Source organism: Toxotes jaculatrix, chromosome 16 (genome assembly GCF_017976425.1).
Source record: "Toxotes jaculatrix isolate fToxJac2 chromosome 16, fToxJac2.pri, whole genome shotgun sequence".
NCBI classification, from domain to species: domain Eukaryota; kingdom Metazoa; phylum Chordata; class Actinopteri; family Toxotidae; genus Toxotes; species Toxotes jaculatrix.
The window spans coordinates 19574421-19590055 of record NC_054409.1 but is presented as its reverse complement, the minus strand read 5'-3'; the positions used below and the strand labels follow the sequence as shown (position 1 = coordinate 19590055).

The 15635-nt window shown below is 40.2% G+C and overlaps 1 protein-coding gene across 1 annotated transcript; it reads left to right on the top strand.

Annotated features, from left to right (window-relative positions):
* Window positions 1–1557: 1557 nt before the first annotated feature.
* Window positions 1558–11934, top strand: ntrk2b (neurotrophic tyrosine kinase, receptor, type 2b). Its single transcript, XM_041058813.1, has 17 exons — window positions 1558–1748; window positions 3425–3499; window positions 3609–3680; window positions 3783–3851; window positions 3951–4102; window positions 4298–4434; window positions 5279–5411; window positions 5914–6240; window positions 6492–6500; window positions 6613–6647; window positions 7257–7356; window positions 8013–8201; window positions 8877–9007; window positions 9131–9303; window positions 9552–9792; window positions 11372–11530; window positions 11749–11934. The coding sequence occupies exons 1-17, from the start codon at window positions 1558–1560 to the stop codon at window positions 11932–11934; spliced, it is 2379 nt and encodes a 792-aa protein (XP_040914747.1).
* Window positions 11935–15635: the final 3701 nt, after the last annotated feature.

Sequence of the window (15635 nt, the reverse complement as noted above, 5' to 3'; positions counted from 1 at the left end):
TAGATCATGTGTCCCAGCTGAGTATGCCTCCTCATTATGAGTGAAATTTAGGAATCCACCGGTAAACAGGATTTATTTCATCACGCTGAAACATTATCACCTGGACGTGTAGCACTGCACAGTAACTTTCACAGGACTGAAAAATAAGGATTTATATGACATTTAATTTGCGCGGTTTGAGGTTGAAAAAACAAAAAAACAAAACAGCGTGTTAAAATCATGAGTGGACGCTGGCATCAGTACAGTAGACTTTCAGGTCAGCCCCTAAATGTTGTTGACAAATTAAAATGAAAAAATTAAATCTGTTTAATGGGTCAGGATGTCTCAAACTTGAATCAAAATATGCCAGTCAGTCCTTCTCAGTGCAACAAATATATTTTTACATATGATTACAGTGGGGTTTAATATAGTTCTTTTCAGAAATGTGTGCCAAAATTAAAACAAATATATATAATTATCTTTGTCAAAATGCTCTTTGCCAAAGAATTAAAAGAAGAATTAAAAATGTATATACATGCAGCATTTTTTTCCCAGCTTCATGCTCCTATATCGTGCACTGATCAGTGATTGGAGTGAGACCCATTTGAAGCTTGCAGACATAGTATAGGTAATTATTTTTCATAGATGCACCCCGTCTTGTGCGTCAACCGTACGTCACACTATAGGCCTAATGGCCAACCGTACAGCAGTGTTGGTGTGGGGGGGAAAGGCGCTGCTCTCACTCAGTGCATGGCTTCAGGGTAACTACAACACAAGAGTTTTACATCCATATTGTTGTTGTGCCCACCACAAACAGGGCATTTGACCGGCAGCTTTCCATTTGTGCAGCCTAATAAAAGAGTGCAACGGCTGATGTTTGGGTTTTGTTGCACGATCAATAAAAATATATATAAATATATTTATATTTTTTGTAAATCCCTAAACAAATTCCTATAAATACTACTTGTCATAAATACATCTCCAGGGTAACATCGCGACCATCTCCCCCCATACACCCAATCCCAGTGATGGCTGGGGGAGATGCGCTCGTCCTCGTCGATAATCGATAGACGGATGCAGGTAGCCTTCCTCCCTACACACGCAGCATCACCACGCATCCTTACTCCACTGTGCAGTTTCTCTTATTTTCCTCCCCATCACCACACATATGAGAAAACGCTCGTGGGGGCCCTGCCTATTGATCTCTAAACATCTGGAACACCTCATATTTGTTTTACAAGGCAGAGGCGAACAGTCTCAGTGCCCGAGATAGAGGAGTGAGACAGCAGCAGCAGCAGCAGCGGCAGCACCAGGACGGACCACTTGACACCTTGCTTCGCGGCATCGATATGCAGTAGTGTGATACCAGCTCTGCGGAGACGGGAAGGCCAGCCCATGGCATCTTGATATTAAAACCGTGGGCTCTGCGCATTCCTCACCGACGGCGTAGTCTTTTTTTTCTGCGGAGTCGAAAGGATTAACTTGGCCAGATAAAGGCGGCGAGGGAGGAAATCTTACCAATAATTCAATTTGACCAGATTCTGTTTGGGGGATTCGTGGGATATCATTGGACCTGCGATGGACTCCAGCGCGGGGGAATATGGCATGGCTCGTCTTGGATTGTTTTTGGTTTTGATGGGGCTGTGGAGATTTAGCGATGCTTGCCCCGCATCCTGCACTTGCACCATCTCTAGGATTGTTTGTATCGATTCAGGGATCGAGGATTTCCCTGTCCTCACGTTAGATGACATGGAAAACATCACCGAGATGTAAGTGTAAGAAAATGATCGCGCAGACAGCTTATGAACTTATTAGGATGCAATGCGTAAAGAACTACCTTCGATCGTAGGTCGCAATAATACCCTTGGGCTAAGATTATAATACTAATAAAGGTAATAAGAAAAGCAACAGCACTGTAAATAACAGCAGGTCAGATATTATTTTCCCCTTGTGGATTAAATATCAATAGAGACCTGTCTTCTGCGCTTAATGTCAAACACAAAAATGTGTGATTTTATTCGTATAACCACAGGGTATGTCAGATCATGTTGCCAAGTATATGTGTGCTGCGTGAGTGTGTATGTGTGGCGGAGATGGGGGTTGCGCGTGCCACTAACGACGATGGTGTGTGTGTGTGTGTATGTGTGTGTGTGTGTGTATGCGTATGCGTAATGGTGGTGCGAGTGTGCGTCAGGCTTATTTGGATTAGTCGGTGTTTCCTTTACAAAACAGCTCCAGAGGTAGTGATGGAGTAGGCTAAATGTTTAGGCCCAGCGCAGCCTCCGAGGTGTTAATTCGGCTTTTGGGCGGCGGTGTGAAAAAGCCTCAGTATTTCAAAAACGACCACATTGTTGCCAGATTACACATGAGATCACATCAGTTGTATACAGTCGGCGATAGGCTACCCACAGTTATGTAGCCTTATCTGCGTCAGTGTGTAGGCCTGTGTCGGAGTGTACCTGCTACAACCCTGCACAAGTATACAACTGCATGGCACCCACTGGAGAATGGAGGGGAGACTGGGTGAGTTTTCTGAGGCAGACAGACTGGAATTAGATGTCACATCAGCCTGTCATGAGTGTAGTTTACTGGGCGTTCACAGTAGTTGGATCAAAAACGTGATCATTCTTTGCAAATCAAAGAAGTCTTTTAGCAGTTAACGCCTTATAAAGGAACATCTTTTCAGCAGTTGTTACCTTTGAATCATAATAGAAAACTTCTCTAAAGACTATTGTGCCCCAGTTGTGAGATTTGGGAATGAAGACAGAAATCTTGAAGCAGTGCTGATCCTTTAGATTTCTGAAGATACTTTTACATGTAAACAAAGGTGTTTTCCCACCACCAAAATTTAAAATAACCTGCAGTCAAAGTGATTCACAGGTTTTTAAACACAGGAAAACACTAGACAACTAAAACTAAGTTGTTAATCTTTTCAGATGCTGTGAAAGGTTTATTTAGATGTTCTTTTTTGTTTCTAACTCAAATGTTCCATGATATACGTCTGACTAATAAAGTAAGAAATTGTTCTTAATATATTTCACAAAATTGATGCTTTGCATGATCATGTCCTTGGAAATTTTTGAATTTTTGCTGGTTTGTCCCCATTTAAAAAACAGGAATTCACATTTTGATTTGTGTTTCAAAAGTACATAAAGGTTTATTAATTATTGTATCTAGCTAAGGCAGTCATTGGATATTTCATAATACTCCTTTAGGGGTGTTATTTTATCAAAAAAATGTTATGTAAATGTCATGATGCTTAGTTTCATAAAACACAAACACAACTGACTCTCTTGTTTTACACTGTCGTTGTGAATGTAAATGTTTGGAAGGATAAAACTTATCTGTAGAGTGTGATACACACAGATGTGGTGTGTTTTTAGGCCAGGTTATTAAGCTGAGCATCAGTGGATCTAACAGGTCTATGTTTAATATTTTTTCACAGATACGTTGCAAATCAAAACAGACTGTTTGAAATCAATGACAACAGTTTGAGGCACTACATAAACCTCAGAAACCTGTAAGTATTATACAGTTTGTTTTTAGTGCTTTACGTGGAATTAGAAGATGTGTTTGCTAACAGAAAAGCTGTAGACGTCCTGATAACACTACACTTTAAATTCTAACAGAACAGTGACGAAGACAAGATTGACATCTATATCATCAGACGCATTTTTCAACAACACAAGACTTCAATATGTGTAAGAAGGACTTTAAAGCCCCTTTTTAGTTACTTCATTGATGTACACAGGAGTTGCCTCATTTGGATTTTTACTGTTTACTGTGTTTTGTTTTCCTTTTAGAAATCTCAGAGACAATAATCTATCAACACTCTCATGGAGAACATTTCAGAACTTTAACACAACATTTCCGTAAGTATCACATGCACAGCTCAGAAAATCAAAACATAAAATTGCTCCCTTTTTGTGTGGGACACTGAGTCTCTGGTGTGCGGCATTTTTATTTTCTAGGCTCCTCCTGTCTGGAAACCCTTTGGATTGCGTTTGTGAGAACTTGTGGATCAAACTGAGGCTCCAAGAAGACCCAGACGGTCAGGAGCTGAAATGCATAGACGAAAGAGAAGAGACACAGGCCTTTGCCACACTCACCCCACCAGACTGTGGTAATGTGAAACCATGTTATAATAAGCAGCACTCGGCATCTGATATTGAACGTTTAGACAGACGATCGCCCCATGAAGACTGAAAAGAGAGATTGAAACAAAGACAGAAAGAAATCTGAAAAAAAAAAAAATCAAACAATGTGAAATTTGTACCTGGTCAGATGTTTAATTTTGCCGTCTGTTTGTGTCTTGCAGTGGTTCCCAAAGTAGAGGTCACCCCCAAAATCGTGACTGAGATGCAGGGGAGTAATGTCAAAGCTGTGTGCAGCGCCTCAGGCTCCCCTCCTCCTGAGATCCTGTGGAACCTTGATATGCTCTCTACCCACCACGAGGTGAGCCAGGCTACCTCGCAGCTTCCTGTTTGAACCTTTTTGGTACAGGTCTACAACTTTGGGCTCCTAATTTTTTGAGAAGAGAAATGGAAAAGATGATGTTATGCCTTTGCAATGAGTTCCTATGAAGATTCAAAGCAACATCTGTGAAATACAATGGGATCATTTTTCTCATTATTATCTCATGCAATGAAAAGACCAAAACCAAATTCCAAATAGATCCTTGCTAACAAGTCTGTGTATCCAAACTCTGATAGAACGTATCCCTCATAGAGCTCTTTAGCTGTCAACAACAATTTAAAAAAACATCAGTCACAGTGTTGTTCATTATCACAACTATGGCCACTGTAGTTTATTTTGAGCATCCTACACCAAATGTATGTTAATCCACAAGAGAAAATAATCCAAACAAATACACAGTTTACAACCTACTTTTAGCAAAATATTTAAACCATTCATCCAGTGGTTTTAACCTAACTATGTCAACTGTGTATCCATTGCTTTTATCTATTATTTTCCACTGTTTATTCATTACTTTTAGCTAATGTTTTAACAGTTCAGGCACATACATTTAACTTTTTGATAAACTATTTGAACTGTTTCCAATACTTTGAGTGTTCATCCATTACTTTTGAGCAACTATTACAACTGTTTTTCCAGCACTTTTAGTAAACAATTTAAACCATTAATCCACTACATTTTAATGACTTTTCATACAGTCACATTTGTAAAATGTGTTGTTAATGTGTTACAACTGACTGAGGTGCAATCCAGTCCTTTATCACACCGATTTTACATAAATAGGACATATTATATAATACACATGATAATGCTGTGTTTACAGATTGAACCTTTTGAGACGGAGAGCAGCCTCATCTTGTCAGGCCTGTCTCCTAACGATAATGGGAGGGTGATCATATGCAGCGCTGAGAACATGGTCGGTCAGACAGAGGCCACCCTTCAGCTCAACATTCTCTGTAAGGCCTCTTGCTTTTCTGTTATCATTGCCTGTAAATGTTAACCAACAATTGCATACATCTTCAGAAATTCTATTTACATTTGTTAGTTTGTCTAATTTCCTCTCAGATGATCTTTTAAATGCCTTCTTCTAGACTGTTTTTTTCCCAGTGGAAGCAGAAAGCTCCTCAGCTTGTTATTATTACTGTCTCTCAGCAAATCTTATTGACTCTCCTCGTTTCGTGTTCATAACTCTTCCTCCTGTGAAGCTCCTCATGCCTTGCCATACTCCTCTGCTTGTTTAGTGCAACATTTCTCCTCATTCCCTTCTTCCATGTTTTCCTGGTGTCAGTGTTCAAATGTTGCGTGATCAGTCTCTCTTCTGTTCACCATACTTTTCATCCCCAGCTGCATCTCCTCTCTAAGCCCGTAAATGTTTGCTTTTCCTACTGGCTTTTCCTCTTGGTGTTTAGTTCCTATCACCCCGTGATTACTCTTCCTCTACTGTTGCCTCCGTGTCAGTTGCCCCCACCATCCAGCAGCTGCTGGGGCCAGAGCAAAACCACCACTGGTGCATCCCCTTCAGCGTGACAGGGAACCCCAAGCCTGAGCTGCAGTGGTACCATGAGAACGTGCCTCTCCAGGAGCAGGACTACATCCACACCATGATCCACCTGTCCACCGAGAGTGAGGACCATGGCTGCCTGCAGCTGGTCAACCCCACACACATTCACAATGGCGTGTACAGGCTAGTGGCAAAGAATGAGTATGGCAGGGACGAGAAGAAGGTCTCTGCCCAGTTCATCGACCCACCCGAAACAGGTGTGAATACGCTGTTGTTTTACAGGGGTTCATTTACTAAGAAGTCAGCTAATTTCTGAAGCTAATTTCTGTTTGTGAAGTTGACTGCTCATGCAGATTTGTTTTATTTTTAGCAGAAGAACCCTTCTACTACTGTAAGTAATCATTCAGCTTTATAAAGCCAACAGTGGTGATACTTATTAGCTTGATAATAACTCTATACAACTAAAATGAACTCCAATGTGATGTCCATCTGTTCCTTCTCCTGTGGCCTGTGCCGGCATCTTTCTTCTGCCCAGACACTACCGGTAGGTGTTCGAACTCTTTCAGGACTCAGGTTTTCATGCAGTCAGCATTACAAAATCAACTGTTTGCACTTAATAATGATCATTTTCAGACGTTTTCCTTATGTGTTTTCAGACTCACCACTCCCTCCGCTGGACGACAGTGTTGCAGTAAGTGATCACCATCAGTCCTTAGCATCTAAAGAAATGGTCCCCAACCCTTTGTGGTGGTCCCTGAAAACAAATGTTTTAATTAATGTTGTTTTAATTATTTTTGATAGGTCTCAAACGGTTAAAATGATCTGGTAATTCACAAGAAAAGAGCAAAGATTAGAGGAAATTGTGAAAAAATAAACGTAATTTTGTGTTGCGGACATACAGTACATACAGCACCATACTAATACTGGGGTAGGGGCCTCAGTTCTTTGTACCATGGATTCCACTAGATGTTGGAAACTTTCCTATGAGATTCTGGTCCATGTTGACAGGATTGCATCACATCATTTCTGCAGATTTGCCAGCTGCACATTCATGCTGCCAATCTACCACATCTCAAAAGTGTTGAGATCTGGTCACTGGGGAGGCCTTTGAAGTAGACTGAACTCACTGTCACATTCATAAAACCATTTTGAGATGACTTTCGCTTTTTGACATGGTGTAATATCATGACGGAAGTGGCCATTAGAAGATGGATAACTTGTGGCCATAAAGAGATCCACATGGGAAAACTTTCTCCACACTATGTTTCAAACAATCTTTTTTTTTTTATTTTCTTCCCAGGTGTATGTAGTTGTGGGAATTGCAGGAGTCGCCTTGACTGGCTGTGTTCTGATGGTGATCATCCTGAAATACGGAAGAAACTCCAAGTTTGGCCTTAAAGGTGAAGTAATTTTTCTAGTTTCCAGTGTTTCCCGTCTCTGTGCTAAGCTAAGCTAACCAAATACTGGCAGAAGCCTTAAATGTAATGGGACAGATATGAGAGCGGTATCAATCTTCTCATCTAGTTCTCCACCTTAAGGCGATTAAGTGTACTTTCCAAAATTTAAAACTATTATTCTTATATAGTGTTTACACACCAGTTATGGATGCTTCATATGCAGTTTTAGTTGTTGACAAATATATTAATAAACCCTTATATACATGATTGCATGCTATCAATAAATGGTAAATGAAGGGCTAAAAGAAAGTGTTAGCACTGACTCAAGGTTCATTTTAGTTTCCTTTGTATCAGTGTGAACATGGCTATGGGAATTTATGAGTCCTACTTTGGACTGAACTCACGCTCTCATGTTGATTCAGGCTGACATCTGCCTATTATTGTCTGATATCTTTTTGTCACTACGCCGCCTGGATTTACAAGTCCTACTCCCTGTTTATTTCCTCCAATCTTCATCTTGTTCCTCCTCCTTCTCCTCCTCTTTGACCACCACCCTCCACTTCTTCTCCACTCGTCTCTCTTTGCCTTTTCCCCTCTCTTCTTCATTGTCCTCCTCATCTTTCCTCTCCACCTCCTCCTCCACTTCTGTGGCTCCCTAGGCTCCTCCTCAGTCATCAGTAATGACGATGACTCTGCCAGCCCTCTTCATCACGTCTCCAATGGCAACAACACCCCGTCGTCCTCGGAGATGGGTCCAGACGCAGTGATCATTGGGATGACAAAGATTCCTGTCATTGAGAACCCACAGTACTTCCGTAACTCCGGCAGCATGCTGAAATCTGACACGTGTGAGTTACCGCCTCGCTCGACAAATGCCTGGTAACCTGAACCTTTTCTGATAAATCCATGCAGGGATCACAGCTGGACGCCAGATTTATTGTCAGCATCCTGCTGCATTGTGATAGTGACTGCTGCTCTGCGGGGCAACAGGACAGTTAACCTACAGATAATGTTCAGAAACACAAGCTTGTTTACAAAAGGCTTGACGCAGCAGCAGAGTGAACCTGAAAAATAAAAGCAAATCATTTTGATCAGTTTACATCATTTATCAAGCAAAAATATCAAATGTGAGGATTTGTTATTTTTAGCTGATTTATGTTACTGTAAATTAAATACATTTTTGTTTTGACTGTTCGTCAGACAAACCAAGCATACAACATAGCATATTTAGTCTATAATTTATATTTTTTTAACTAAATGATTAATCAAACAAATCAATAATTAAAATCTAATTTGACTATAACTGATATATTCCTGAAGATAATCATAATTTCAAGATGAAAAACCTTTTAGGCTATTTATAACCAATTACAACGTCCTCTATTAAGTTATTCTCAGTCCTCTATTGTAACTCATTATCTGTTTATACGCCAGCCTGCATTTATGGTCCACGTGAGGATTTATAGTTAAATAATCAAGATGATGATGACCTCAAGAATTATTTTTCTTATTTTACATTAAAGTTGTCCAGCACATCAAGAGACACAACATTGTCCTGAAGCGGGAGCTTGGAGAGGGAGCCTTTGGGAAGGTCTTCCTCGCTGAGTGCTACAACCTGACACCAGACCAGGAGAAGATCCATGTGGCAGTGAAGGTACGCTCAAACAGTCAATGTATTTGTCATTCAGTCAGTGAATTCTGCTGACTACATGTACGTTCTTGTAGATAATCCTTCTCACCGCATGTCCCTTGTCTTTGTGTCTTTGCCTTTCGTCAGACCCTGAAAGAGGCCAGCGAGAGCGGCCGAGCAGACTTCTACAGAGAGGCCGAGCTCCTCACCAACCTGCAGCATGAACACATCGTCACCTTCTATGGAGTGTGTGTGGAGAGTGACCCACTCATCATGGTGTTTGAATATATGAAACACGGTGACCTAAACAAGTTTCTCAGGTAGGAGACGTCTGTAGATACTAACATGTCTTAAATATTTCTGACTTATTTGCTTTTTTGTGAAGAGAAGAGAAGAGATGCCTTTCTGTGGTTTTAAAGACTAAGGAATTATCAGTTAATCCAGAAAATTATTGGCTGACTAACTGATATTTAAAATAATCATTTTTGTTAATTTTCTCTGCATCATATTTTCTGAACTATCCAGTGGTACAAAGATTGAAGTGCTGATTAAGTGTTTCTGGGTGCAGGTCCCACGGTCCTGATGCAGTGCTAATGGCAGACGGTCAACACAGTATCCTGGTGGAGCTCACCCAGTCCCAGATGCTGCACATTGCCCAACAGATTGCTGCTGGCATGGTCTACCTGGCCTCCCAGCACTTTGTCCACAGAGACTTGGCAACAAGGAACTGCCTGGTAGGAGAAAACCTGCTGGTCAAGATAGGAGACTTTGGCATGTCAAGAGATGTTTACAGCACAGACTACTACAGAGTGAGTATTTTTGATGATCTTCCCTTTTGTCTCTCCTCGCCTTGCCCTCAGTCTCCTACTCGCACATGCACACGCGCTCACAACATTTCAGATATATACACAGAAATATGGAAATGTAGCCACATACGCACAGGCTCAAATGTGTAATTAGAATTTTATTCCAGTTTTGGTCTGAAATAACTGTGTAGCTGCTGAAATGACAATTTTAACCAGAGGTGTTTTATCTATTTTTAATACCATTTAAATGCAAATTCTGTAATCTGCATAAAATTACTGTTTCCATGGTAATAAGGGCAACAGTGCAAAAATGCATGGGCAGATTTTCTTTTTTCCTGGGCAAGGAGTTAATGCCTCCCTTCACTCTACATCAGCATCATATTAAAACCACGTATGTGGTATGATCCACTGGTGGTTGGCAGAAGATCACACTTTATTATAAGCGCCTGTTGAGACAATACAGGGCAATCATCAGAAATTAAAAGAATAAAATTTTGTCAGGTTGAGGAACAGATGGATGTATTTTATTCCTACATCCTTTGTGTCTCAGATCCCAGTTTGAATCCCACAGTGCCCCCTGCTGCCCAAAGTGGAGTCAGACATCTAAGCAGATACAAAAAAAAAACATCTTCAAGATGCATTTCCTTGGATCAGATAAGATCAGCATAAAGAGGGCCTGTCACCAACTCCTGATATCAAACGTTTTTATCAAATAGAAAGCAAAAACATGAACACAGCTTACGGTATGACGCTGTCTCATCTGCTATAATGCTGCTTTCATTTTGCAAATCAAAGGAAATCACATAATAAATTAGACCAGCCGGGAAAACCAATACACTTACATTACATTAGAGAACATTAGCAGTGAATAAAACAAGCATTATATAGAAATATATTATGTATACTACTGTTGATCTGCCAGTTATATGATTAAGATGCATTAGAAACACTCGAGGAAAGTTACAAGTACTTCTTGTGGCTGTAAGTGAGCAACTTTTTCATATACTTATGCTTGCACAGTCTAAAATCGATAATTCTTCAGTCACGTAGGCACATTCTTGATAAAGTATTGTTCTTTTGGAAAGGCAGCAATCACAGATTAGAACACAGTTATGCTGTTGAACTGCAAAGAAGTCAGTATGTTTGTTTGAGGCTAGTTTCCCTTCCCTGCACAGCAGTTTAATAAAGCTTTCAATCAAAGAAAACACACAAACCAGATGGGGAAACATCACTGACTTGGAGAGATTGTTGTGCAGGTATGGAAATGAAAGGATGCAACAAATCTTACCCACATGAAGGTTATAATGTTCAAATTGTGTTGAAACTGTTTTAGAGAGGTGTTGATTCAACTGTATGAGGCTTGCATTATACTGACAGGTCTTTCTAATATTTTGTCCTTCCCATTAATATCAATGAGGGTAGACTAGACAACAAAAAAAACTTTCTGTATAACACCTTGCCTCTAGCAGGTCTAAAAATATTCCAGTATTCAGTCAGCCTTAAGCTTCATACTCACTCTTCAGCAGGTCTTGTGGTGTTGGTTTCTGAGGGGGGACTGTTCTCTCTCTCTCTCTCTCTGCAGGTGGGAGGTCATACGATGCTGCCGATCCGCTGGATGCCCCCAGAGAGCATCATGTACCGGCGGTTCACCACAGAGAGTGATGTATGGAGCCTGGGAGTGGTGCTGTGGGAGATCTTCACCTATGGCAAGCAGCCCTGGTACCAGCTCTCCAACAATGAGGTCAGAGTCACATGAGGTCTACCTGCCATGAAACGTCCAAAATACATGGTTTTCTAATGATTTTGTGAGACATCATCTACCCTTTATTAGATAGTGATATTAAAGAGATGACAGGAAATGAGAGGAGACCACCACCAAGACCACCACTTGCTGCACTGCTCTCATTTGAATATCACAGTCAAACAGCAGACAGTGTATTGTCACTCTGTATCCTGCAGGTGATTGAGTGCATCACCCAGGGCCGTGTGCTGCAGCGGCCCCGTACCTGCCCGAAAGAGGTGTACGACCTGATGCTGGGCTGCTGGCAGAGGGAGCCCTACATGAGGCTGAACATCAAGGAGATCCACAGCATGCTCCAGAGCCTCGCCAAGGCCTCACCTGTGTACCTGGACATACTGGGCTGATGCGCCAGTGTTCGTGTATGTACTTTGCGTGCATGTGTGTGAGCTGGGGCTTCGCAGGCGTTCGTGTGTTTTGACTCGACAAAGAGGAGAGGAGGAAGTGAAAGGTTGTGTGAGTGTGTCCGTGTACAGTACCTGGCTGTAAATGTTACTGTAAATGCTATTGTCCGTGTCCTCATCACATCGAGAAAAGCCTTAAATTTTGAATGATTTCGTTTCGCTTTTTCTTTTTTGTTCTTATCCATCTGCAGACGTTACCGAGGCATGTTTCACAAATGGAAACCAAAACGCTTACAGGATAATGTCACTTTATCCAAATCATCAACACTCTAGACGTAAATGTAAAAGGCATAAAAATAAATGAAACCCCAGTAATCAGATTCAGTGATTATTGGGTTATTCTGTCCACATCCATATGTGCTGCAAATGAACAAAGGGAAAATAATGTGTCTCTCCATAATGGACAGTGTTTGGACACAACTTTATTGTAGATAGAGCTTTCTCTTCTTTCACCAGTGTCACACAGAGCAACTCATTCTGCCAGAAGATAAAAAAATTATTCATTGAGTTATAGCTGGAGCTTTTCTTTTTATATGTCCCAGACTATTTTAACATTTGTAGAATTTATAAATGTTGGCTCTGTTTTCATAACAGGCTGTTGGTTCAAATCTGTTTTTGAGTCATCTACGGAAACTGGTTTGGATTTTTAAACATATGTGTATATTATTATACACATAAGTTTAAAAAAAACTATGTGACACCCATATAGATCCTCATAGATGCCTGTTATATATAACCTACTTAAGTCCACTGAAGGACTTTCCAATGTAAAACCAGTGCTGAGGTTGTAAAACACAAGGGCATACAGCATTTTACTGTTTTATTTTTAATAATCATTTGTCATACTTTCTGTAAATATCTTTTCATATTTTAAACTAATTATTACACAAGGTCATCTATATTTACACAGCGGTGTTTTAAATGTTGGAGTGCTCCGCTCATTTCGCAGTCTTTTCATTTGTTGTATCTAAAGCACAGAGAATGAGGACTCGGCGGTGTCGAGCTGTGCCTATCTGCAAAAAGATGAGCACGGGTTGTTTTGGTTTTATTTTTCATTCACCAGCAATGCCATTTAGCAAAATCTTTGTTGTTCGGTGGCCCATATCTGTAAGTGATGTGGTTTTTTTGTGCATCTTCAAAGGCAGGTTTTCAAATGTTGTGGGTGTTGTTGATGAGATTGTGTTTGTGGTTTGATGAGAGAAGATGAGCTCATGGAGTGTCATCTTCACTTTTTGTCTAATTTCTAATAGGGATTGACAGGGCATTTCGAGGCAGTTTACTGTGCACTGATGTAGGTTAAATATATTGAGGACTTATTTGTTTTCAGCACTTTGGTTCTGTGCATATTGAAGTTGCTACCTGTTTGTTATTTATTTCCATTACAAGAGTACTTTGAAGATCTAATCTTTTAATTCTACATAGTACGCTAAGAGACTGCAGTAAAAGGATTAATTAAGAGTCTGATTGCCCTTAAAGTGTCCCAGGGGTGCTTTCATCTCTCTGAGCGGCCCCAGTCAGCCGGGTGGTGACTGATACAGCTCCTCACTCCGGGCAGCAGTGAAGCACATTTGCAGGCAGAGGACCTTAATGCTTGAAGCTAGTTTTAAAATGCATTCTTGTCATCATTTTCCAAATGATCTTCTAAAGAGATTACAAAAAAAAAGGCTAAAATATTAAAACCAGTGTGGTGGTTCTAGTATCTAGTCCAAACTCCTGTATTAATCTTTGCAAAAACAGCTGCAGTCGCTCCTTCATGATAAACCATCATGTATTTCCATACCAAGGCATAAAGCAGTAAGGATCTTTGCTGAGACAATACTTTATGTTAAGTGCACTTTGTAGCGTTACTTAACCCCCAAAATGCACAACGTGAGCAGCTGTGCTCAGCACTGACCACTCTCCACCTCGACCTCAGCTGCACTTAATAACTAAAAAAAAAATAAACGTTTCACCCTTGATATGCTGGCCATGACTGAAGCAAGTAACTCTGACATATTGTCCCTGATGAAAATGACAGTTTCCGTGTCCCTCTATGTTTTTATTACAGCGTTTGTCAGTTCTGTATAATAATCACACGTCTGCTGTACATAAACTGCTGTCCATTCTGTACAGTTCTGATATTTGTCTATATGAATAGTAGGCTATGTTTAATAGTATAATCTGTTTTAAGCAGGTATCATGTCAAAACTGTGTGACATCTATTGAAGACAACGTGTTATGGGCCACTGGCAATACATACTATATGTAAATACGATTTTATTTGTGCAACATTGTATAATTTCTTTGTGCTCGTTCATAATACCAGTGAGAATACAATCCTTTTTTGGCAACTTTTGATCTGCAGAGGACTTTCTTTGAACAATGTGTTTTTCTCTGAAGAAGAAGAAGAAAAAAAAAAAAAGAAAAAGAAAAAATGATCTCCTCTTTCCTCTCCACTGTGATGGGGAGCTTACACAGAGGCTGTTTGAGATGCTGTCTGTCTGTAGGAGGAACATAGACTCTGGATCTGATTCAACATCAGGATCTCTCCTAGCTGACGGGTGTCCAAGCCGACGCCGATGGCGAGGAGGTCAAAGGTCGCTTCCTGACCAACCCCACCACTCAACCTCTGACTGACTGTAGCCTATTTTGATCCTCTTTCAGATGAATAACTGTGACTTTGCATCATGAATAGTATATTATTTTGAATGTAATCTAGAAGGGTCGGGACCTTTTTTGAATGTAATCTATCTTGGGGGGGTGGATTAATGATTTTTTTGTAAATATATGGTAAAAGAAAAAAAGATGACAGTTTTCATTCCTGTGCAGATAACAAATTTTACTTACTATGTGAATACAAAGAGAGTGTGTATGTGTTAACGCGTGCGAGTCATGTCTCTGAGATTTTGTGTGTGCATTTGCACATGCATTCGTATGCAAGAGTGTGTGTTTGCGAGTGTGTGTGTGCGTGTGTGCTCTTCTGGCAGATTTAATCCTGCTTTAATCAGCCAGTTCTATCAATCAATTCAATGCTTTGTGCATCATGTGAGTAGCTTATCCACAATTAATGGAAATGTTCCTTGTGATACTGTGCATTTAATAAAGGTGGTATGTCTTACAATATGTTTTGTGTCCTCAGGATTCTTTATGCCTCCATTCACGAAGTGTAGAAGTACAATTTGAAGTTACTGTGGAAATACACAACTTAAAGGGATAGTCTGACATTTTGGGAAAGGCGCTTATTCGCCTTGATGTCGAGAGTTAAATCAACAACCCTCTGATGTCTATCTGTTAAATATGAAGCTACAGCCAGCAAAGCTTACAGTGGTGGGAAGTTTTGATTAAACCTACTCAAGTATTATGAATATTTCCATTTTATTCTACTTGTTACTTCCATTCTACTACATTCAGAGAGAAAATTGTACTTTTGCTCTACTTTATTTTAGCTCAGCTTTAGTTACTCTTGTTCTGAGTAATTACAAATATTTTTTAAGCATATTAGAAAAAAAAACCCCAAGAGACCCTAAAGCTGCAACAAAAAAGAAGGAATGAGGTGAAAGAGTAAAATGTCCCAGTACCTGGATCCCTCATGTGATTAAGTGATTAGTAGAAAATAGTGAAAATGAGGTTTAATGTTTGTCAGATCATTTGGTGTGAATGAAAAT

Coding starts and splice junctions, on each gene's coding strand:
- ntrk2b (XM_041058813.1), top strand. CDS start 1,558: ATGGACTCCAGCGCGGGGGAATATGGCATGGCTCGTCTTGGATTGTTT. Junction 4,435..5,278: donor TGCTCTCTACCCACCACGAG/GTGAGCCAGGCT, acceptor CTGTGTTTACAG/ATTGAACCTTTTGAGACGGA. Junction 9,793..11,371: donor ACAGCACAGACTACTACAGA/GTGAGTATTTTT, acceptor CTCTCTCTGCAG/GTGGGAGGTCATACGATGCT.